Below are 18647 nucleotides of genomic sequence, written 5' to 3'. Positions count from 1 at the left end.
TCATAATTCGTTGAAGATGGAGTCACTGGTAGACAGGATAGTGAAGAAAGCATTTGGTATGCTTTCCTTTATTGGTCAGAGCATTGAGTATCGGAGTTGGGAGGTCACGTTGCAGCTGTACAGGCCATGTTTGGAAGACTGCATTTGTTTCTGGTCTCCCTGTTATTGGAAAGATATTGTGTAACTTTGAAAGGGGTCAGAAAAGATTGACAAGGCTGTTGCCAGAGTTGGAGGGTTTAAACTACAGGGAGAGGCTGAATACACTGGGGATATTTTCCCTGGAGCATCGGAGGCTGAGGGGTGACCATGTTGACACTCATAAGGGGCATGGCTAGGGTGAATACCCAAGGTCTTTACCCCAGGGTAGGGGAGTCCAAAACTAGAGGGACATATGTTTGAGGTGAGAGGGGAATTTTAAAATTCTTCTGTTTGGGTACATGAATAGGAAGGATTTAGAGGGATATGGACCACATGCAGGCAAATTGGACTAGATTAATTTAGGATACCTGTTTGGCACAGACAAGTTGGACCGAAGGGTCTGTTTCCGTGCTGTATGACTTTAATCGTCTTCTGTGAAAGCAGAAATCTGATGGTGAAGACTGGAGTTTCAGGATGTTTTGCCCTTACTGGGAGCAGAGATGTTTGACTGAAGTGTGTTGGTGTTAATGTCTTGATGTTCCATTTTGCTCCCACCTTCCTGGGGACGTTAACCATTTCGTATCTGGTTGTTCATCAAGAAGCTGCATTGCACCCTGAATTGACAATTTTTTTTTGCTGAGTGAGGCAATACTTCCTTCGAGTTACGCTGTACCAAGGATCCAGTTACAAAGGGACAACTTGGTGGTGACAAACAGTAAAGAAGGTGAGGTGGGATGGGTGGAGAGTGTGTGTGCTTTGAACTATTTAAAAAGCAGTTCATTTTTCTACGCTTTTTTGCTGGGGGGGGGGGTTCTGAAGCTGTAACAAAGCTGGGTCACAATAAAGATTACCCGAACTTACTGCCGGGCTCAGATTCTCATTGAAAGCTTTGAGCTCCAAGAATTTTTAGTTTTAAAACTGCTCATTTCTTTCAGCCTGCTGCACTAAGTTTCCAATGTCGCATATCAAATGGAGCAGTGAATGAGTAGCTAGTATCTTGAGAAATTGGGAATTTTTCAGGAGTGCAGAGTAAGTCATTTCATTGGCATTGTAAAGTGTAATAGCAGCACCGGGAGGTGTGGGCTGTGTTCACGAGATACGATATGGAGGGGCTGGTATTGGAGTGGGGTGGATAGAGTTAAATATCTCACAACACCAGGTGATAGTCCAACAGATTTATTTGGAAGCACTCGCTTTTGGAGTGCTGCTCCTTCATCGGGTAGCTGTGGTCCAGGGTAATAAGACACAAATTTCTTAGCAAAAGATCACAGTGTCATGCAACTGATAGGATATATTGAACAAGCCTAGATTGCTGTTACCTCTTTCATCTTTTAGAATGGGTTGCAGGTTTTGGTTCATTAATATAAATCTTTTAAATCACATTCTCGAGATGACTTAAGGTTTTATAAAAAATAGGTGACATCTCAGTTCAGACAATGCTTTAAAGGTGTGAGGTTCGAGTCTATCAGTATCCCAATCTTGAGTCAGACTGGTCCTATTTCCAAAGTAGGAATTTATAAAATATTACATGGATTGACTGCCTGCAGTTTGCGTGCTCTTTGAGCAAAATTGAATGTATCTGCAAGAATAATCTTGCCAATACAAATTCACCCCCTTACTCCATATTTCCCATGGACCATCCACCCTAATTTGCACATCCCTGGGCACTATAGGTAATTTAGCACAGCCAATCCACCCCAATTTGCACCCTAAACTCTAAATTACCTTCTCAAGAGTGTAATTTAAATGCAGAGCTTTTCTAAGAAAAATGTCAGTCTGACTCAACATTGGGACCCAGACAGAATTCACACCTGTTATTAGAAAAACTCTGCATTTAAATGACATTCTTGAGAAGGTAATTAAAAATAAATTCAGGGATTAAGAGCAGAAACCCATTCTAAAAGATGGAAGATTTAATTTAAAATTGTTTAATGTATCACATTTTCATGACACTGGACTCTTTTGCTACAAATTCCGGGATCACGATCTAATTCTCCACAACTACCTGATGAAGGAGCAGCGCTCCGAAAGCTAGTGCTTCCAAATAAACTTGTTGGATTCCAATCTGGTGTTGTGATTTTTAACTTTATCCATAGGAAACTCATGAGTTGTGGGACTGGTAACAGTTGTTATTTTGTGATCCATTCCAAGTGAAAATTATCCTCTGCGCAGACACGGATGAACAGTCTGTTTTTGTGCATTGTGCGGGATCAGGCTAGCAGCTTTTAAATCCTAATGTTCAGAAGCAAACTGTAGATCAGCAATCGTATTCTGAGAGTGGTACTTCCAGCCCTGGTTAATCCCATTGGGTCAACAGAGAGAGGGGGAGAGGATGTCACATCTAAAGTTCATACAGAATAGTTGTTTCGGTTGTTCAGTCAGTTGAGTTGGTTCTGCACTCAGATGAGACTGGATATTGCTTTTTAATGGATCATAATTGAAACAACAATGGAACACCTTAAATTCAAGGAATTTTGATGGGCAAATCGAACCTTGAAGAGATAATGTTCTTCCATTAATAACGTTGGGTGACCCAAATTAGACATTTTTATTGATAGCTCCATAATCATATTCCTGCTGGATATTTTTTCTGGGCAAACAATTTCAGATGGGAGAAGTTCTGTATCCTGGGAAGGCAGTGAAATAAAAAAAACGGTTGTTTAAAGCATTTTAACTGTGGACCCACGAGCTCTTGTCCATTAAATCTCTTTATTTGCAGAAATAGCCTGTTAAAATGTCCATGTCCCTTTAAAATGCAGATTTCCCCATTTAGTATGACGCCGTTCCGTTAGATGTCGGAATATTTGTTTAAATTGAGCCGTGAGCTTTCCCAATGTAGACAGGGCTCCTGGAAACGTGGCAGTGTCCCCCCTGCAGCTGCAGAGCGAGACAGGAGAGTTTGTTTTTGTGAATGAGCAGTTGTAGCGCGAGGTGTCTGTTGCTTGGTGACGGTGAGGCTCCCTGGCTCCGCCCATCCCCCCCGTGCAGACGTCGCGCGGGGGCGAAGGCGGTTGGGAGGAGAAGTCGCTCGAGCGGGGAAGCGGCGGGAGGGCGGCCGTTAGGAAAATAGCGCCGTGCGGCCCGGGGCAGACACCCGTCACTGGGCACCGCCGCCTTCCTGGCGCAGCTGCTGTGTCACGGCCACACCGGCCGGCTGTACAGCAGGCAGGAGCCGGTGAGCATTCTGGAGGCGGATGGGGTTAAGGGCCTGTTTGGGAACTCGTCGGCCGCCTGGGTGGTGGAGTTCTACTGGTCGTGGGGCGGCCCCTGTGTCAACTATGGGGCCACCTGGAAGGTACTGGGCCCGGGAGGTGAAAGGTGAGGCAGGTGGCCCCATAGTTGACACAGGGGCCGCCCCACGACCAGTAGAACTCCACCACCCAGGCGGCCGACGAGTTCCCAAACAGGCCCTTAACCTCATCCGCCTCCAGAATGCTCACCGGCTCCTGCCTGCTGTACAGCCGGCCGGTGTGGCCGTGACACAGCAGCTGCGCCAGGAAGGCGGCGGTGCCCAGTGACGGGTGTCTGCCCCGGGCCGCACGGCGCTATTTTCCTAACGGCCGCCCTCCCGCCGCTTCCCCGCTCGAGCGACTTCTCCTCCCAACCGCCTTCGCCCCCGCGCGACGTCTGCACGGGGGGGATGGGCGGAGCCAGGGAGCCTCACCGTCACCAAGCAACAGACACCTCGCGCTACAACTGCTCATTCACAAAAACAAACTCTCCTGTCTCGCTCTGCAGCTGCAGGGGGGACACTGCCACGTTTCCAGGAGCCCTGTCTACATTGGGAAAGCTCACGGCTCAATTTAAACAAATATTCCGACATCTAACGGAACGGCGTCATACTAAATGGGGAAATCTGCATTTTAAAGGGACATGGACATTTTAACAGGCTATTTCTGCAAATAAAGAGATTTAATGGACAAGAGCTCGTGGGTCCACAGTTAAAATGCTTTAAACAACCGTTTTTTTTATTTCACTGCCTTCCCAGGATACAGAACTTCTCCCATCTGAAATTGTTTGCCCAGAAAAAATATCCAGCAGGAATATGATTATGGAGCTATCAATAAAAATGTCTAATTTGGGTCACCCAACGTTATTAATGGAAGAACATTATCTCTTCAAGGTTCGATTTGCCCATCAAAATTCCTTGAATTTAAGGTGTTCCATTGTTGTTTCAATTATGATCCATTAAAAAGCAATATCCAGTCTCATCTGAGTGCAGAACCAACTCAACTGACTGAACAACCGAAACAACTATTCTGTATGAACTTTAGATGTGACATCCTCTCCCCCTCTCTCTGTTGACCCAATGGGATTAACCAGGGCTGGAAGTACCACTCTCAGAATACGATTGCTGATCTACAGTTTGCTTCTGAACATTAGGATTTAAAAGCTGCTAGCCTGATCCCGCACAATGCACAAAAACAGACTGTTCATCCGTGTCTGCGCAGAGGATAATTTTCACTTGGAATGGATCACAAAATAACAACTGTTACCAGTCCCACAACTCATGAGTTTCCTATGGATAAAGTTAAAAATCACAACACCAGATTGGAATCCAACAAGTTTATTTGGAAGCACTAGCTTTCGGAGCGCTGCTCCTTCATCAGGTAGTTGTGGAGAATTAGATCGTGATCCCGGAATTTGTAGCAAAAGAGTCCAGTGTCATGAAAATGTGATACATTAAACAATTTTAAATTAAATCTTCCATCTTTTAGAATGGGTTTCTGCTCTTAATCCCTGAATTTATTTTTAATTACCTTCTCAAGAATGTCATTTAAATGCAGAGTTTTTCTAATAACAGGTGTGAATTCTGTCTGGGTCCCAATGTTGAGTCAGACTGACATTTTTCTTAGAAAAGCTCTGCATTTAAATTACACTCTTGAGAAGGTAATTTAGAGTTTAGGGTGCAAATTGGGGTGGATTGGCTGTGCTAAATTACCTATAGTGCCCAGGGATGTGCAAATTAGGGTGGATGGTCCATGGGAAATATGGAGTAAGGGGGTGAATTTGTATTGGCAAGATTATTCTTGCAGATACATTCAATTTTGCTCAAAGAGCACGCAAACTGCAGGCAGTCAATCCATGTAATATTTTATAAATTCCTACTTTGGAAATAGGACCAGTCTGACTCAAGATTGGGATACTGATAGACTCGAACCTCACACCTTTAAAGCATTGTCTGAACTGAGATGTCACCTATTTTTTATAAAACCTTAAGTCATCTCGAGAATGTGATTTAAAAGATTTATATTAATGAACCAAAACCTGCAACCCATTCTAAAAGATGAAAGAGGTAACAGCAATCTAGGCTTGTTCAATATATCCTATCAGTTGCATGACACTGTGATCTTTTGCTAAGAAATTTGTGTCTTATTACCCTGGACCACAGCTACCCGATGAAGGAGCAGCACTCCAAAAGCGAGTGCTTCCAAATAAATCTGTTGGACTATCACCTGGTGTTGTGAGATATTTAACTCTATCCACCCCACTCCAATACCAGCCCCTCCATATCGTATCTCGTGAACACAGCCCACACCTCCCGGTGCTGCTATTACACTTTACAATGCCAATGAAATGACTTACTCTGCACTCCTGAAAAATTCCCAATTTCTCAAGATACTAGCTACTCATTCACTGCTCCATTTGATATGCGACATTGGAAACTTAGTGCAGCAGGCTGAAAGAAATGAGCAGTTTTAAAACTAAAAATTCTTGGAGCTCAAAGCTTTCAATGAGAATCTGAGCCCGGCAGTAAGTTCGGGTAATCTTTATTGTGACCCAGCTTTGTTACAGCTTCAGAACCCCCCCCCCCAGCAAAAAAGCGTAGAAAAATGAACTGCTTTTTAAATAGTTCAAAGCACACACACTCTCCACCCATCCCACCTCACCTTCTTTACTGTTTGTCACCACCAAGTTGTCCCTTTGTAACTGGATCCTTGGTACAGCGTAACTCGAAGGAAGTATTGCCTCACTCAGCAAAAAAAAATTGTCAATTCAGGGTGCAATGCAGCTTCTTGATGAACAACCAGATACGAAATGGTTAACGTCCCCAGGAAGGTGGGAGCAAAATGGAACATCAAGACATTAACACCAACACACTTCAGTCAAACATCTCTGCTCCCAGTAAGGGCAAAACATCCTGAAACTCCAGTCTTCACCATCAGATTTCTGCTTTCACAGAAGACGATTAAAGTCATACAGCACGGAAACAGACCCTTCGGTCCAACTTGTCTGTGCCAAACAGGTATCCTAAATTAATCTAGTCCAATTTGCCTGCATGTGGTCCATATCCCTCTAAATCCTTCCTATTCATGTACCCAAACAGAAGAATTTTAAAATTCCCCTCTCACCTCAAACATATGTCCCTCTAGTTTTGGACTCCCCTACCCTGGGGTAAAGACCTTGGGTATTCACCCTAGCCATGCCCCTTATGAGTGTCAACATGGTCACCCCTCAGCCTCCGATGCTCCAGGGAAAATATCCCCAGTGTATTCAGCCTCTCCCTGTAGTTTAAACCCTCCAACTCTGGCAACAGCCTTGTCAATCTTTTCTGACCCCTTTCAAAGTTACACAATATCTTTCCAATAACAGGGAGACCAGAAACAAATGCAGTCTTCCAAACATGGCCTGTACAGCTGCAACGTGACCTCCCAACTCCGATACTCAATGCTCTGACCAATAAAGGAAAGCATACCAAATGCTTTCTTCACTATCCTGTCTACCAGTGACTCCATCTTCAACGAATTATGAACCTGCACTCCAAGGTCTCTTTGTTCTACAACATCCCTCTTGCGTGTGTCAGTCCTGCCTGCATTGCTTGACCAAAATGCAAACCACGCATTTTCATCTGCCACTCCTTGGCCCTTCAGCCCATCCAATCAATTCTAATTTATAGTGAACTCTTGTTTTCCCCTCTTGTTCCCTAGAATTTGAAAATCTCCATCCCACATACTCTCCCTCCATTCTCAGTTTGCTCAACCTAATCCCTGCTGTACCACATCCTGCAGGGTCTGGTTCATACTGGTTAACAGGCCCACACTTGGGGGGAGGGGGGTTCTAATTGAAACATAAACAATACTGAATTCTGAACGGCCTGAATAGAGTGGACATTGGGAAGATGTTTCCATTGGTTGGAGAGACTAGAACCAGTGGGCACAGCCTTAGAGTAAAGGGAAGACCTTGCAGAATGGTGGTGAGTGGTGAATCTATGGAATTCACTGCCACAGAAGGCTGTGGAGGGCTGTCATTGTGGATATTTAGGACTGAGATGGAGACTTTGAATATCCAGGGGATAGAGGGTTACGGGGACAAAGTGAGAGAATGGGGTTGAGAAGCCTATCAGCCATTATTAAATGGCGGAGCAGAACCCGATGGGCTGAATGGCCTAATTCCTGCTCCTACGTCCTATGGTCTCTTGCTGTCCTGGACACAGACTGTGAGAACTGGAAGCAGGAGTAACCTATTTGGTCTTTCAAGCCTGCACCAGCATTCAACAGATCATAACTGGATATGAATCTGTCAACATCTACGTGGATGGGCTGGGACATTTTCACTGGAGCATAGGAGGCTAAGAGGTGACCTTACGGAAGTTTATAAATTCATGAGGAACATAGATGAGGTGACCGCCGTGTATCGTTTCCCGAGGGTGGGGGTTTCAAGATTAGGCAGCAAATTTGAAGGTGTGAGGAGAAAGACTTTAAAAAGGCATGAAGGGTACCTTTTTTTGCATAGAGTGGTTTGTGTGTGTAATGAATGTCGAGAAGAAGTGGTGGGTGCAGGTACAGTAACAACATTGAAAAGACATTTGAATAAATACATGAATAGGAAAGGTTCGGAGGGGCATGGGCCAAACGCAGGCAGGTGGGACTGGTTTCGTTTGTGAATATAGTCAGCGTGGACTAGTTGGACTGAAGGGTCTGTTTCTGTGCTGTATGACTCTGTAACTGTAACTCTGTAAAATCATTTTCTTGCGTTCACTTATTTGATCTTCAAAAATCAGATGAATGCAGCCTTGGATATATTCAACGACCACCTAACTGGAGGAAAGCATCTGCACTTTACAACAGAATTCCTCTTGGCAAAATACCATTTGCCATGCTGATTGCTTGCTGCGCCTGTCTGACAACTGGCATTGACTGGTGTCGAAGGATGCTGAGGCCCCTTTGTACATCCATACAGCATTCACGATGAAGGGGTCGGGTCCGAAACGTCGACTCCCCTGCTCCTTGGACGCTGCCTGACCTACTGTGTTTTCCCAGTGCCACATTTTGACTCGAATCTCCGGCATCTGCAGTTCTCCTTTTCTCCACAACCTAATACATTAACGTTTGAACAATACACCTCCTTTCTGTTTTTTTCACAGCAAAGGCTATAACTTCACATTACGGTACTGCATTTACCAGGTGTTTGCAAATTGTGGTTTTCTCTACATCGGGGAGACAGAGCATAAACTTGGGAATGGTTCACCGAGCATTGCAGCCGGGTCCGCAGAGGCTGACCAGACCTCCCCGTCACCACCCATTTTAATTCCCCTTCCCACTCCCTTTCTGACATGAACATCTTTGGCCTCCTCCATTGCCACAACAAACTAAACCACAACTTGGAGGAACAACACCCCATCTTCCACCTGGGCAGCCTACAGCTATTTCAAATAACTTCACTTCCCATCCCCCGATTCTTTTCTCAGCCTCGACCCCTCCTTTGCACTCCTCTCTGCCACCAACCAGATTCCTTCCTCCCATTGACCAATCAGGACATACCCTCCACCTGTCTTCACCTATCCCCACTTCACCATCGTGTCCCAAGCACCCCTTTTCTCTGTATCACTCCCTGTACCCACCTCTAGTCCTGAACAAAGGTTACACCAAGATATCGACTCCTCCACCTCCTGATGTTGCCTGGCTTGCTGTGTTCTTGCAGCCTGCCGCCTGTCTATTTTGCCCATTACGACACAGACCTGGACCAACGTTTCCAGAGTCTGTCCCCTCCAGGATTCACTCCCTTTCCTTTCAGTTGCTGCAAGTCAACAATTGAACCCCAGAACAAAAAAGAAATGGAAAAGCGGGTGCAAAAAGAGAGTACCGCACTCACAGATATTGGACAGAGGAAAGAATTTGCAGTCTGGTTAAAGCTCAATCTTCATGCAGAGAGAGAGAGAGAGAGGAAGAACAGCAGCTTCAGCACCTCATGGTCCAATTTCCACATTCAGTCAATGGGATAGCTCTGATTGGCAGTCTCTTTCCGGTCCTCCTGGGCGTCCTATTGGTCCATCAAGAGAAGGTCGCGCGCCGTTTTTTCCGGACAGCGATGACAATGCCCAGTGTTTTGCTGACACCGGCAGGCATGCGTAATACGTTTTTTGGGGATGTGGGTGTTATTAATACATTTAAATGTCCAAGTGCCAAAAGGAAAAAAAATGGTACAGCTACAATTGTTTTATTGCTTTTGCATTTTGTCTCGCTGCTCAACTTTTGTACATCTTTTCCCCTTGTTGAGAGAGAGAGACAGTGTCCCCCAGTGAGCTGACTGTGGGAAGGAGCTTTAACCAGTTACACAGACTGAAGAACTATTATACTATTTGCAGGAGGGAGTGACTGTACACGTTTCCTGAGTGTGATCACAGTTTCACTTGTTCATCAGAAACAGAGAGCCAAAAGGACGCCAGAACTGCGGAGAAGTCGTGGGAATGTGGGGACTGGGGGAAGGGATACCAATCCCTGTCGGCACTGGAGATTCATCAGCTCAGTCGCATTGGGAAGAGGCAGTTCTTCAAAACGTTACTACAACATTATTTCCCATTGACAAAAATACATTCACGCTGCCTGATTACCTTGAACTTATACAAGTGCCTTGTCATAACATCTTTAATTATAGATTTCGACATTTTCCCGATGAAAATAGTCTGCAGTTAAGGTAAATAGTCTGCAGTTTCCCATTCTGTGTCTCCCTTTTCGATGAAAAGAGTTTACCAATTTAAAGAAACCTTCCCTGAAACTAATGGCGTCTGGAAAATTAAAACCAATGTGTTAACTATTTCACTGGTTAGTGTTTCTTTAAGAGTCTTGGATGAAATCCTTCAGGTACCCGGAACTTGTCAACTCGTAGTTCCAACAGTTTAGTCAGTTTCCCTGGTAATTGTAATTTTCTTCAGTTCCTCCCTCCTTTTCAATTCCTGATTTACAGCTAGTTCCAGGGTATTACTTGTATCCTCTCTAGTGAAGACAGATTCAAGCTCTTTTCAATTCATCTACCATCTCTTTATACTCCGCTATTGAATCCCCAGACTCATTTTCTATAGAACCAACACTTTTGTTATTTTTTTAAAGAAAGCTGAAGAAACTTTCCAACCTGTTTTTATATTTTTGGCTAACTTTCGAACCCTAATTGCTGTGCTATTGCCTGCATTATTTCAGCTGTTTTGCCCGAGCTGTCAACTCGAGCATCAACCTGGCTGCTTCTTCTATTGAACTGACCTTGATTAAGTGTTGCAAAACACACAAGGACAAGTCTTTCCTCTCCAGAACGTCTTGGTACTGAACATGATAAAATTCACTTTGAAATATTGTTCATTCAAACTTTACCAAGCATATCCTACAGATTCAAAATTCAACAATGAGATGCAGTTTTGTTACAATCAACCATTCAGTTTGAAGAGAAAAACTATTAATTTTGAAGAGAAGTTGAAAACCCAGTCATTAACTGGAAGAACAACTCTTTTTTTTTTTGTTTAAAAATGTGAAAACCTAATCAACAGGAGTAACTTAGCAGAATAGTATGTATGGCATTAAATTGTAAATCTAGTTTTCTTTCCTTCCCTGCCATAGTTCCCACAAATCTTTATATGAATCTTGATAGTTCATTCACTTTCTGGGAATAGTCCAAGACATGCAATATCTTTCCAGGATTCACTTGAATTCTTCTCAGGATTCCAAGTATATCTGGTAATTTTATGAGGATGCCTCCATTAGCTTTTGGCGAAGTGAACTTCTAGATTTCATTTGAGACTTCAAGGTTTAGATTGATCAGCTTGAATGTTGGTTGGAAACACCTCTGGTTCCTCATGGCTGTCTGTACTTTTAATCTCACAGCACCTAGTGCGTGAATGACTAAGCTGCTGCTGAACACAAACTGCTTTCTGTCAGCAATGCAAACTCCACGTGGGTTGTTTGAGTGTTCTCACCATCTGGAAAAATGAAGGGGCAAACTCAGTCAGGATAGCACAACAACACTTCTTCCTCAGGAGGCTTATGCAATTCAGTGTGTCAATAATGACCCTCACTAACTTTTACAGATGCACTATAGAAAGTGTTCTATCTGGATGTGTAACAACCTAGTCCGGCTACTGCTTTGTCCAGAATGATAAGATACCCAGAAGGTTTTATGCGCATCGCAGACCATCACGGAAGTCAACCTACCATCCATGGTCTCCACCTCCACTTCTCTTTGCTGGAGAAATGCTGCCAACATCATCAAATTCTCATCCAACCCCCTAATGCTCTCTCACAACTTCTTTTGTCAGGCAGAAGATACAGAATCTGGAAACACATGCACCAACAGATTCAGAAAGAGCTTCTTCCCTGCCATTGTTACTGATGAATGGACTCTCTTTGTACAAATGGAATGATCTGCAGTGAAAGTGGTGGAGGCTGGTACAATTACAATATTTAAAAGGCATCTGGATGGGTGAATGAATTAATAAAAGGTTTACAGGGATATGGGTCAAGTGTTGGTAAATGGGACTAGATTTATCCAGATTAACTGGTCAGTATGAACGAGTTAGACTGAGGGGTCTGTTCCCATGCTGGAAATCTCTATGACTCTGTCCAATGCTCACTTACCGTCCCCTTCAATAACAGCATAATTGGAAGTATATGACATAGCTACAACACATAATTACAACAATTAATTATAATCGAATGTGAGAAAACCACGAAGACCACGTTGAATGTTTAAAAACTCAATAACACTAGACAAATCTCTGACCCTTTTCACGTTCCAGTTCTGATAAATGCCATGAGGATCAGAAAGCCTTGAGAGAGAGAGAATCTGAAACCCCTTCACTTGCATTCACACTCTCCGCCGCCAGTTGGTACAAGTGTACAATGCCTTCCCTCTTCTCTCTCCCTCCCAGGATGAGGAATAGAAAGGGGGAGATATTGCTTTGCTCCCAGATATTGCCCAGAGTTGGGGAGGTCTCAGTCTGAAATTGATCGCACTACTTCCGCGTTGTGACGTCCTCTTACGGGGCGGGACGTCCGGAGGGAGCTGGCCGATGACGATCCCGTGTTCCAAGATGATTCTCTCCTATTGGCCACGCGTTATGACATCACACAGGTTAACTGTGAGCCAATTGGAATCCCTGGATGACCGGAAGGAGACTGGTCCGCCGGCCAATCAGAACCGCCGTATTGACAGAATGCGGAAGTTTGACAATGAGCTTCTGAAGATTGAGCTTCACCTCAGACTGCAACTTCCTTTCTCTGTTCACTATCTGTGAGTACGGCACTTTCTTTTCTCACCCTCCCTTTCTATTCTGGGGTTAAACTGCTCAATTTCTGACTCTTTATTCTATCCAGTCCATGCTGAACATGATTCTAAACTGGCTAGTCTCCACCTGTCTGGAAGTGGTCTCCCATTTCAGGGAGAAATGAGGAATTTATTATTTTCTTGTTAGTTTATGGAATGATCCCCCACAGAGGGTAATGGAGACTGGCTCATGGAATGTATTCAAGACTTAATTGAAGAGAATTTTAAATGACAGGGATATGAAAGGTTATGGAGAACAGCAGGAAATGGAGTGACGGCCAAAGCAGCACAGATATGATTTTATGGAACAGCAGAGCAAACCCCAGAAGCTGAATGGCTCACTCCTGGTTCAATCTGTGACAACCTATGTCCAGGGCAGGAAGAGGTGAGCATAGATCCATCAGTCAACATTTTTCAGCATTTTTAGGAGAATGTGGAGCATGGGGCAATAATACCTAGTGAGAATGGAGGGACACTGTGGCATTGAGAAGAAAGAATGTTCCACACGAACCAGAATTGTCTGTTTGGAATTTCTATCCTTTGTAGATAGTGATGTCTTCTGTATTCTCTATTTTACAGGATATGAGAATGGATGGAATTGCAGCCATAAATCTCAAAATAAGATCTGAGCGAGACAATCGATTCACTGGCATAGGAATGTTATCAGTCTTTTGAATCTCACTGGAAATTTTATTTCTCTTCTGTCTTGTCTGCTTTGAAATGTTTCAAACTTCAGTGAAGCTGAAGTACACAGACCTCAGTGAGCGTGTACCAGTGAACTGACTGTGGGAAGAGCTTTAAGCGGGTACAAAGTCTGAAATAGCAACATCCCGTTCACAGCAGCAAGACATAGAACACCTTCCATTTGTGAATGGTCCTTCAACTGATTGTCAACACTAGAAGGCGGTGGGGATTCCCACGTGATGGAGAAACCTTGGAAATGTGGAGACTGCGGGAAGGAATTCAAATTCCCATGCTTGCTTGAAAGCCATCGCCGCCGTCACACTGGGGAGAGGCCGTTCACCTGCTCCGTGTGTGGGAAGGGGTTTACCCATTCATCCGCCCTCGTGACCCACCAGCGGGTCCATACGGGGGAGAGGCCTTTCACATGCAATTTGTGTGGAAAGGCGTTCGTTCAGTTATCCACCCTGCATAGTCACCAGCGGGTCCACTCTAGGGAGAAGCCTGCTCTGTGTGTGTGGGAAGGCGTTCAACCAGTCTTCCAACCTCCAGAGTCACCAGCGGGTCCACACCGCGGAGAGGCCGTACACCTGCTCTGTCTGCGGGAAGGCGTTCGTTCAGTTATCCACCCTGGTGACCCACCGGCGGATTCACACTGGGGAGAGGCCGTTCACCTGCTCCATGTGCGGGAAGGCGTTCACCCAGTCTTCTGCCTTGCTGACCCACCAGCGAGTCCACACCGGGGAGAGGCCTTTCTCCTGCTCAGTGTGCGGGCAGGTATTCACACGGTCCTCTGCCTTGATGAACCACCAGCGGGTCCACACCGGGGAGAGGCCGTTCACCTGCTCAGTGTGCGGTAAGCACTTCAGCGATTCATCCACCCTGCGGCGACACCGGTGGGTCCACACCAGGGAGAGACCATTCACCTGCTCCATATGCGGGGAGGGCTTCATTGATTCGTCTTCTCTGCGGAGACACCAGCGGGTCCACACCGGGGAGAGACCGTTCACATGTTCCATCTGTGGGAAGGCATTCATTCAGTCCTCTAATCTGCAGTTTCACCAACGGGTCCACACCGGGGAGAGGCCGTTCACCTGCTCAGTGTGTGGGAAGGGGTTCATTGATTGGTCTTCCCTGCGGAGACACCAGCCTATCCACACTGGGGAGAGACCGTTCACCTGCCCCGAGTGCGGGAAGGGATTCAGTCAGTCATGCCATCTGCTCAGACACCAATCCAGTCACACTGAGTAGTGAACATTTGGATGCTTTGTGGGTGTTACTTGTCTTAATATTCAAGAGCTAAAATGTGTTGCTGGAAAAGCGCAGCAGGTCAGGCAGCATCCAAGGAACAGGAGAATCGACATTTCGGGCATGAGCCCTTCGTCAGGATTCCTGAAGAAGGGCTCATGCCCGAAATGTCGATTCTCCTGCTCCTTGGATGCTGCCTGACCTGCTGTGCTTTTCCAGCAACACATTTTCAGCTCTGATCTCTAGCATCTGCAGTCTTCACTTTTTCCCTTAATATTCAAGAGGGCATTTATTCCCTGGTGAGTTGAGCACCTATTAAGACACGCTTACTGATTTGGAGCATGTACTGAAGTCAGGAGGTGTGTATCTGTCATGTTTGACTCCGAAGAAATCTGGCTCCAGTTTCTCCAACCCCGCCAGGATGATGTGACATATTGTGTTATAGGTCTCTTTACTAACCCACTCTCAAACGCTTTCTATTTAGTCATTCATAACTCTTTTCTAAGCTGCTCACAGGAGCCCTATATCTAATAATACTGCATTCCCATTTCATTCACTCATAACTCTTTCCTATAACATAGCTTTATTCGTTCATTCATATACTACAAAACTGCAATTTTATTTTACTATTACAAAATAGAATAAGTTAAAACACCTCTTTTGACTCATTCCTGCTTTTTCACACCTTCATCCCTTACCAGCCCTTGCTACTAGCAGTGTTTTAGGCCTATTTCTGCATCAAAAGCTACCTCTGAATAACTGTCAACATAGTAATGTTTTCAGAACAATACCTCCCTGCCATCTTATCACCATGAAAGAATAGTATATTAATCAGCACTTGCCAACTGTCTATCGGGACCTGAATAAATACATCAATACATAAATACATCAAGTAGTTTTCCTGACTCGCAGCCACTGTCCCCTTTAAGAAGCTGACTATCGAGACTGTGCTTCTATGAAATTGCAGGAATGAATGAAACTCATGCTGGCAAATACTAAACATATCTCACAATCCAGCAGTGATAAACAGTTTAATATCCTTTATTATTTTATTCAGTGCGGGTACAATATCTAACTTATTTAGAGCATATAGGCCGAGTAGTTTTACTAACATTTGCTGACTTAAAAGACGAAAGGACGAACACCTCTTAATTCTGCAAGCAGACCACACAGACAATCTCAATCCTATCAGGAGTAGCAGCCAGCGTTTATGTACAATAGATAAAACAATGGAACACCATAGTGACGGGTGTTAATCTCTGTAAGAGCTGTGTGTAAAGAGGCTGCTGTAAGGACGGTATTTTGGGATTCCATCCCCACCTCAAGCTTGTGCAACTTGCGGTTGCTGAATAAAGAGGCTATTTGAACACGATCCCACAACAGGAACAGAGAATGCTCGCCCAGTGCTGAAGGTTGGACAAAAAGGAAAACTAAAGTTTCTGACAGTGGCTGACAATCCGAGTGGCGTTTGTGAGAAATGCCCGGAGCTATGTGGAAATTGTCAGGGTCTGGGTGACCCAACAATGTTCCCGAGCCACACAACAAGTGGCAGGGTAGAGGGGGGAATGTGGACATGGGTTATTTCCCCACCATAGCGCTGGACAGCATGGAAACTGACCTTTCCATCCAACTTGGCCATGCTGACCAGATATCTGAAGTTAATCTCATCCCATTTGCCAACATTTGACCCATATCTCTCTCAATTCATCTATCCATCCAGATGACTTTGAAATGTTGTAATTGTACCAATCCCACCACTCCCTCTGGTAGCTCATTCCATACATGCATCACCTTCTGTGTGAAAAGGTTGCCCCTTAGATCCCTTTCCCCATCTACCTTAAACCTATGCCCTCTAGTTATGGACACCAAAGGGTCTGATTCCATGCTGTACAGCTCTATGAATCTAGTGTAAGTGATAACATATTGGTGGTACACATTTGATGGGCCAAAGGGCCTTTTCTGTACTGTATGATTCTGTGATCAGAAAACTCCTGTAGAGTTCCACAAAAAGGAATGCTCTCTGAATTGGACACCATTTATAACAAATTAATGCAATAATAACTTTAACGTGGAATTTAAGAACAGACATCATTCCATTAGAGCACGTTCTTTCTGTGCTGAAACCATTCTGTTGTTGGTGGGAGATCAGGCTGAGGAGCTTTAACTATTTAGGTTTAGATGTTATGCATATAAGTCTGGAATAACAGTGGATTAGGAATCGTGTTTAGAGAGAATGGTACTCCAAGCCTCTCTAATCCTGTTGTTAACGAGAGAGAGAGGATGTCACATCTACAGATCCGACAGAAGAGTTGTGCAGCTTGTTCGGTCAGTTGAGTTGGTTCTGCTCTCAGACAAGACTGGATGTTGATTTTGATGGATCCCTATTAAACGCTACATCAGAACACTCCAAATCCAAGGAATGTGTCATGAGTAGATCAAACATGACATTTGGAGAAATAGGTGCTGACATTTCTATCCTTGTGGGGGCTGGAGGAAGTCTTCAGATCAGGGAACGTATGTGGAGAGAGAATTGGTTAATGTCTCGTGTCTGATCTCACTCTCATTCAGAACTGAAAGGGGCTGGAAAATGCTCATTTTTATGGCATAGACAGAGGGGTGAGTAAGACCGAGGGGAACATCTGGTGAGAAGTACCCCGAGCCAAAGAGATAGATTGCTAATGATAGTGAAGGTGAGATTGAGGTATCATATGGGTGTTAATGGAAGTGTGAAAGGGAGAAAGCATCCACACTGCTCAGAACAAAGTCAACAAGACATGCCTGTGTGAGCAAATGGAACAAAATTGGAGAGGACTAAGCAGGGTAGACTGATACAGTGAATGGTAGACCCCTGGGGATTGTTGCTGAATGAATAGCTCCAGGAGTGCAGACGTTAATCCTTGAAAGTGGAGTTGCGGGTAGACAGAGTGATGAAGAAAGTGCTTGCTTTCGTGGGTCACAGCATTGATTAAATGAGTTGGGACGTCATGTGGTTGTACAGGACATTGGTGAGACCACTTTTATAACACGGCATAGAAGTCTGGTCGCCATTCATTTGGAAAGATCCTGTTAAACTTGTGAGGCTGCAGACAAGATTTACAGGGATGTTACTGGGACTGGAGATTTTGAGTTATAGGGAGAGGCTGGGGCCTTTTTTTTTACCCTGGAGCGTTAGAGCCTGAGGGGTGACCTTATACTGATTTAAAAATTATGAGGGGCATGGAGAGAGTGAATAGCCAAGCTCTTTTTTTCTCGGGGAGGGGAGGGGAGGGGGTGGGGGGGAAGGTTCAAAACTAGAGGACATAGGTTTAAGGTGAGAGGGGGAAATATTTACAAAGGACCTAATGGGATACATTTTCATGCAGAAGGTGATGTTTGGATGGAATGAGCTGTCAGAGGAAGTGGGTACAATTGCACATTTTAAAACATATCTGGATGAAGGGTTCAGGTTTAGAGAGATATGGGCTAAATGTGGAACTTGGGTCTGGGCCAGATTGAGACATCTGGTCGGCATGGATGAGTTGAACCGAAGGGTCTGTTTCCGTGTAGTGTGACTCTATATCTATCCTCTATGACCAAAACCAGACCTCTTCACTGATAATCTTCCTGCTGGATTTTTTTTTTTTAGAGCACCCAATTTCAGGAGATTTCTGGTGGGTAAAATTGGCATCTGTCCTGTATCATGGAAATTCTGGAAAATAAAAATAAATAGTTCTCCCTGTGAATGGTACAATCCTCCCCACTGCTACCTCTCCAATGAACAATTACAATCCTTTCCGCCCCCACACCCATTCAGGGTACAGTCCTCCCCTACCCACATCTGACATGAATGGTATGACACTTGCTGTCTGAATTGTATAATTGTCCCCTTCCCATGTGAATGGTACAATCCTTCCACCCCCCACCACAACCCATGAATAGTAGGATCCTTCTCAGTTCCCCATTCCCCCCAGAATGGTACAATTCTCCCCTGAGAATCCTGAGCTGGGAACTCCTAAGTCTCTTTGTGTTTCCAGCATGGACCCTTTCTGGAACTCCACTTGCCCCCTCCTGAA

The 18647-nt window shown here is 44.7% G+C and overlaps 1 protein-coding gene, 1 long non-coding RNA gene and 1 pseudogene across 4 annotated transcripts in view; 2 read left to right on the top strand and 1 right to left on the bottom strand.

Moving 5' to 3' along the window:
- The window catches only part of LOC148144849 (sulfhydryl oxidase 1-like), a 58582-nt gene extending 48782 nt beyond the window's left edge, over positions 1-9800 (top strand). Inside the window, exon 2 of one of the 2 annotated variants that reach the window (XR_015751619.1) lies at positions 9781-9800. Coding sequence is in view for 1 of the 2 variants with exons in the window: in XM_087975126.1 (XP_087831252.1) it covers positions 8141-8144 (4 nt within the window). In the remaining variant the exon portion in view is untranslated. Of the gene's footprint in view, positions 1-8140; positions 8402-9780 lie in introns of those variants that run through there. The other variant, XM_087975126.1, reaches the window with a different exon arrangement.
- On the bottom strand, positions 8577-12346 carry LOC148144848 (uncharacterized). The gene is made up of 3 exons (XR_015751634.1): positions 12124-12346; positions 11556-11675; positions 8577-11323 (listed from the first exon to the last, which is right to left on the bottom strand). It is a non-coding gene; the product is annotated as an uncharacterized LOC148144848 (long non-coding RNA).
- A 221-nt stretch (positions 12347-12567) lies between these two features.
- On the top strand, positions 12568-14685 carry LOC148144847 (uncharacterized; annotated as a pseudogene). The gene is made up of 2 exons (XR_015751607.1): positions 12568-12633; positions 13246-14685. The product of XR_015751607.1 is annotated as an uncharacterized LOC148144847 (transcript).
- The last annotated feature ends 3962 nt before the right edge of the window (positions 14686-18647 follow it).

This window comes from Chiloscyllium plagiosum, unplaced genomic scaffold (assembly GCF_037043375.1).
Source record: "Chiloscyllium plagiosum isolate Xiang-an unplaced genomic scaffold, Cpla_swu_hap1 HiC_scaffold_27, whole genome shotgun sequence".
Lineage (NCBI taxonomy): Eukaryota > Metazoa > Chordata > Chondrichthyes > Orectolobiformes > Hemiscylliidae > Chiloscyllium > Chiloscyllium plagiosum.
This window is presented reverse-complemented; position numbering and strand designations above follow the sequence as displayed.